At 40.8% G+C, this 6,273-nt stretch overlaps 1 protein-coding gene across 1 annotated transcript in view; it reads left to right on the top strand.

The window, feature by feature from the left end:
- The first annotated feature begins 1,184 nt into the window (after positions 1 to 1,184).
- The window catches only part of col7a1 (collagen, type VII, alpha 1), a 53,880-nt gene continuing 48,791 nt past the window's right edge, over positions 1,185 to 6,273 (top strand). The window contains exons 1-3 of the mRNA XM_088308902.1: positions 1,185 to 1,853; positions 5,871 to 5,943; positions 6,047 to 6,227. Of these exons, the coding sequence (XP_088165028.1) occupies positions 5,880 to 5,943; positions 6,047 to 6,227 (245 nt within the window). The 5' untranslated portion in view covers positions 1,185 to 1,853; positions 5,871 to 5,879. The remainder of the gene's footprint in view (positions 1,854 to 5,870; positions 5,944 to 6,046; positions 6,228 to 6,273) is intronic.

Genomic DNA, 6,273 nt, shown 5'->3' with positions numbered 1-6,273 from the left:
TTAGAAAACAAAACATTAAAAAGGTTTAGTCATTTCATTTTTTTCAAATTCGGCGGGCCGAATTAAAACCTTTAATGGGCTTCATGTGGCCCCCGGGCCGTAGTTTGCCCACACCTGAATTAAACAGTAATATCCCGCCGTTTTTAGCCATCTCAGGAGGCTGCCATTTTGTCACTTCTGTTGACTAAAAATGTCATCACAGTTGCTCAGGACTAACAACCAATTAAGGCGAACCTGTTTTCTCAAGCTCAGCCATGATTGGTCGTTATCTGAGCCTTGAGCAACTGTGATGTCATTTTCAGTCAACAGAAGTGACAAAATGGCTGCCTCCTGAGGTGGCTAAAAAACGGTGGATTTTGCCGCTTAACTCATATTCCACAAACGCAATATTAACCAGAATGCCGTGTTTCGACTAGTGGGACTGCACAGAACATATTCTTACTCAGAAATGTTTGGGGTTGACTTCCTCTTTAAGCCATATTTGAAGAAAATCCACTCCCTCAACAATGTCCTATCAAGTGGAAAAGAAAATGATTGTTGACTGGAAATCCACCACATGGTTGACACATCGTCTCACCTTAATGAATACATGATGTTCCTTACATTCGGCAGACAAATAGAACTGAAGATGCTAAACTGTGAAGATGGAATGTTGTGTGCAAAGTAAAGATGGGAGCAGATCCTCCCCATGCGCTTTACTATCCCGATGTAGACTCATAAAGACTCGTCTGGAGAACATGAGGGCCGCAACATGGCTTTTATAAGAGCGGCATCCACATCTGCCGCACACTGATTTCTGAGGGCCCCTCTCAGTCTGCCTGTGTAGATGTTTACGCCCTTGGAGGATTAGAACCGCACAGTTTTAATGAATCTGTTTGGGAAAGGTGCTGATTTATGTTGATGATCATTTTGGAGGCTGTCATTTGAAGTGCCGATTTTGAATTATAGCCCGTGGGAAGGTGGGCACCGGTGATGGCTGGTTCATGCCATTTTTTTTTTTTTTTGTTATTTGTCAAAGTTCTGATCAAATGGGTGTCTTTTTAAAGTAACATTCAGTAAATTGATTGAAATGTGATCAAAGTGTCCCAGATTCAGCTCCCCTCTATGCCGTTGTGATATGGTCTCTTTCTATGGGGAAGCTGCTCACTCTTTCCGTGTCTTTGTGTCACACAATCCACATTAATTCGGCTCATGATTGCATTTTATGGGAATTGTTTGAGCCAATTACAGAGTAAAAAATTTACAATCGGTAGGTTTTGGGACACCCTAATGACAAGCCTTTGAAGCACCAAATGATTATCATTGCGTGATTCCTCTGGGAGTGTGGGTTTAAATACATCATCTGTTTTTTTTTTGTTTTGTTTTTTTAATGCATCTCCAATTGCATGACAGTAAGCATCATAAGCGATCCGAATGGAGGCAGTGTCTTCGCTCCAATTTCATGTATTCCGGAAGCTCCTGCACATGCGGCAGGGAGGGACAAGAGGCAAAGAGGAGGCTGACTTGAGATAGGAGGAAAATCAGTAGTCCCCTTTAGGCATCCGAACAAGTCTCAACTGTTCTTCTGCCGCCCTTGATGTTGCTGCTTGCGTTGAGGCCACACCAGGCAAAGCTGTCCCAGTAACTGAACAAAAAAAAGAAAAAAACTTTTTCAGTCTTGACACTCTCCTGCAGGGATGCAGGACAGCAGCTGCTGAGCTCCAGACGTCTTGTGTGATACTTTGTGAGGCAGCGCAGAACCCCCAAGCCGTGGGGTGCCGGAAATCGGATTGGAAGCGCCGGCTGGATATGCTACAGGTGGAGCGGCGGGGAGCAGCACGCTGTAGTCCGGTACACTCCGCAAAGGACCTCAGGTGAGGAATTACAATTTTAATTTCAACCATTAATGATCTGAGGTGAAGATATATTGCATGATTAATGAACTGCTTAGGAGATAATCAGATGTGGCTGTTTAATTATCTTTGAGGATGGAAAGTCGGCACTGCCTGCACATGCTTGCAAACTCTTGATCTTCATATAGAATCATTTGAAACGGAGCCAAAGATGCACCACTCCTTAAATAATTTTTTTTCCTGGAAAAAAAAAAAAGCATTCATTGCGGACACTCAATGTGTCTCACAGATGCTTCACATTTTACGTCATTGAGTTTGAGGCGTTTTAAAAGCTTCATCAAATCTACAAACTTTCTTTAGCAAGCTCAGGTTTGTTGTTTGGAATGTCCAAATGTAACACAGCTGAACTAATTTAGAGAATTTCGGTCCTTTGCACACTATGAAGCAGACCCGCGAAAATGAATATCATCCCTCTGCTTCCTCCTACGCTCTTGCGTCCGGATTGTTTGCAATTGTGTGTTCGCCATCTGACAATATTCACGTCTTTGTTGTGGCCTGGCACATGCAAGACAGAAATTCCCCTCCCACACATGTCTGGGGTGTCGAAGCGATGTCTCTCAAAGCCTTTTAAATGCGGTGATGACACTTGTCCTCTCTGCGTCCCTCGCTCACCTCTCTTCCCCATCATCATCTTTTCTTTCTTTACCTTGCTGTGGACGTATTTGACTTGCTGTACTGGTTTGGCTGTGGAGGCCTGTGGACGCATTCCAAATGTGTCATTTATGAAGGACATTTAAGATCTGCTGGGACAATTTAACATTTTAATGGACACAGTGTACGTTAGGGCATTTGGATGGGTGTGTGCGTGGCTTCATTCATTGATGTTATTGCATGAGACGGACAACGCATTTAAAGTTGTTTCAGTCCATCTGGCTTTTTAAATGGCGTTGTGCAACAGTTCTGGTAATAGGAGACTACATACAAGCTGATTTAGAGCCCCAGAGGATGTTTAGCTTGGAGTAGGAACTGACTAATTTATGCAGGATGTGATCTCTTCATTAGGGTGTTTTGTTTTTGTTCACGTCAAATGTTCATTGGAGAATTTATTGTATACTTGGACGGATGGTCAAGCATACATTCTGCAAAAATGTGTTTAAGCCACTTGAAATAGACACTTTTTCCACAATAAAAGTGAGTGAAGAACTTGTTAAGCATGTTTGGGATATCGTATGACACGTTTCACAAAAAACAAACAAACAAACAAACAAAAAAAATAAAAAAATAAAAAAAAATAATATATATATATATATATATATATATATATATATATATATATATATATATATATATATACATATATACACACCCAATTTTAGCCGTATCAGTGGGCGGCCATTTTGACACTTCTATCGAAAAAAAAATCACGGCTCTCCTGTTTTCTGAAGCTGAGCCATGATTGGTTGTTTCCTGAGCTCTGAGCAACTGTGATGTCATTTTTAGTCGACAGAAGTGACAAAATGGCTGCCCCTTGAGATGGTTAAAAATGTGTGGACTTTTCCGCTTAACAAGTGCAGAATGCCATGTTCAGACGAGTGAAGGCGCATCGAACAGTTTGTACAGATAAGCAAACTGTTTTGACTTAGATCTTAAAGATCGGCTTCCCAAAAAGGGACGACTGTTCTTTTCCAACTACGAAACTTAAAGAATTTAGTTGAATTGTTCAACTCCAAATGTTATGGAAGTTTGACTTCACCCACAGTGTACAATCGAAGACAAACTCATCAAATCCAAATTGTGATTTAGGATTTATTTAATGAAATCACGAGAACATTTATAGCATTTAATGAACATGAAATCAGATGTTTATGATGCACACAGCCCAGGAAGGGATTTCACAATCATAAGGGATTGCTATGATATGTTGTGATGTTGCATGTTGGCGGAGTGACAGAATCTCGTATCATCCTCACGCTATATCCGAGGGAATTGCCTATTCTGGTTTCTGTGTCGGTTCCTACTTGCCCCTAAATCACCACTTAGTGAGTTAAGCTTCTTGAAATCGCTTGCGGGTTCTGCTTCCTTCAAAACTTAATTTTTTTCTTTGTGCTTCTGAATAAAGGTGGATGTTACATTCAAAGTTTTTTTTTTTTTTTTTTTCTTTAACACACCTACTTTGTTCCATTCTCAGGTGGTCTTACTTGGTCATCCTTTTAAAGATTCCAGGTGTGGATTGTGAGGAATCTCTACAATTAGGACTTGTGGCACCTTCAAGTATGCTATCATAAAAAAAAAAAAAAAAATTGGCTTCTGAGATGGAGTAATTGGGGAGTGATAAGTGCAGGAAAAAAAGTCAGAGAAAATTGCTCAGGCTTTCAACATCTCCCGCTCACTTGCCTTTGTATGCTTACAACTATGTTAATGAGTTGATAGCGTGTCGGATGAATTGAAAAGGTAAGATAAGATGTGGTATATTTTTCTCAGTCTTTATGTCCATACAAATCAAGCTAAACGTTCCACATCTATCCAAACGGGAAGCGGTTGCGCTCAGATGTAGCTGAGATGATCGAGAACAACGTGGGAAACCTTTTAGCATTCTTTGTGACATTAAAGCTGTCAGGATGAATGAACTACAGTTTTCTTTCATGAGGGCACTCTGATGCGGCCCCACAATGAAAACGACGCATCCAAATGATGAATTGGTTTTTCGCATTCCTTTCTGTAGTTACAAAAATCATTCTCTGCTGTTTTCTTTTGCAGAGTTGTCGTATTTTATGGCGTTGTGATTATTGTTACTGTAACTGTGAAAATTCTGGAATTCAACCAACATCTGTCAGCTGTTGGTTCTCTTCTGGACTGTATTCGAGCTTGCTGAGCTTTGCTGAGGCAGCACATGATCACATGATGATTTTTGGAGTGCTTTTGCATGTGGGTTCAATTCCCATTCTGAGGTTGTCGATCCATATGTGCCCTGTCATTAACTGGCAATCAGTTCACTGTGGTCAGGCCAGCCTCCGCACGCAAAGACAAAGTCACGCCAGCCCCCACTGTGATTTTTAATACTGTGGATCATGGTGCATTATGATAATGTGCCGGTGGGCACCTTCAAAATATAAGCAAAACCAACTAATGCATGCACGTCAGCAGATTGGATTTAAAATAGTGATATTAACTTCTCCGCGAATGGGCAACCATGAGTTCGCCCGAAGGGCAAGCAAGGTATCTCATAATTGCACCAAGAAACGTTCTGAATTGAGACAGAAGGAGAAATTCATGTTAAATGTGCATCAATGATTGACATCAGACCTGATCTAAGAAAAAAATACAAATGAAAAATTCAGTTTTCGTTATCCCGCAACCACACCAGTACTGAAGCACACTAAGCCACCCCAGACATCCAACCAAAGTACTTTCATTAAAATCTGATGTTGCATTTCAAAATAAAATGCCAAAGAAATCTGAACTCTCTACCTCTACAGTTATAGTCTCCGTCAGTCGTCCCCAACCTTTTTTTTCCACCCAGACCGGTTCATATAAGTCGATCACAAGAGCGCTAACTTTTCTCGCCACATATTGTGCAGTATTTGTTTTTTTGTTTGTTTTTTTTTTTACTAATATTGCTAGCGTGTTGGGTTAATATTGACATGCATCAAGAGTCCGATGTGACAATGAGAAACTGGTCACTTTACAAAATAAAATATCTTTCAGTCTCGAATAATCAACTGTGAGTTCTATTTTTTTTTTCTTTCTTTCATTATTTCCGCCCTCTGCGAAAGCGTCCAAAGTGGCCCGCGGATCGATACCGGGGACCACTGGTCTATGTTTATAGGACCTAGCACCCGACAATCCGGAACAAGATCAATGGTTTAGTATTTAGAGTTTGTGTTGATTGTACCTTACAATATAATGAAATCAATTCCATGACCAATCTGTGATTGGTTGTACTTTTAGGAATAAACAATGAAGTTGCAAATCATGTCTTTGACGTTCCATAGCACAATTTTATATTTGTAACATAATGCTTTTTCTGTGTCCTTCCAGGTTGTAAAGATGAGGTGCTGGATTTTCACCGTGTCGCTGCTGCTGTCGTTCATGACACGCGCTGAAGCTCAGAGTGACTATTTCTTATTTGAATCAACTATAAAGCCTCCATCTATCATATTATTGAACTACATTTTTTTCACCATGGGTCTCTTCATGCATTCTCCATTTTCCAGGCCGGTGTAATAATGTGCAAGCAGCAGACATTGTTTTTCTGGTGGATGGATCTTCGAGTATCGGGAAAGCCAACTTCCTGCAGGTGAAGGGCTTTATAGCCGGAATCATCAAACCCTTTGCAAGCTCGGTCAGCGAGACAGGAATTCGCTTTGGGGCTGTACAGTACAGTGACACCTCCAGGTAACGGAAGCTTGCTTCTTTATTGCAAATAAGACAATTTTCACTT

The sequence above is a fragment of the Idiotropiscis lumnitzeri genome, chromosome 11, assembly GCF_059441095.1.
Source record: "Idiotropiscis lumnitzeri isolate Australia: NSW breed Sydney's pygmy pipehorse chromosome 11, RoL_Ilum_1.0, whole genome shotgun sequence".
NCBI lineage: Eukaryota > Metazoa > Chordata > Actinopteri > Syngnathiformes > Syngnathidae > Idiotropiscis > Idiotropiscis lumnitzeri.
This window is presented reverse-complemented; position numbering and strand designations above follow the sequence as displayed.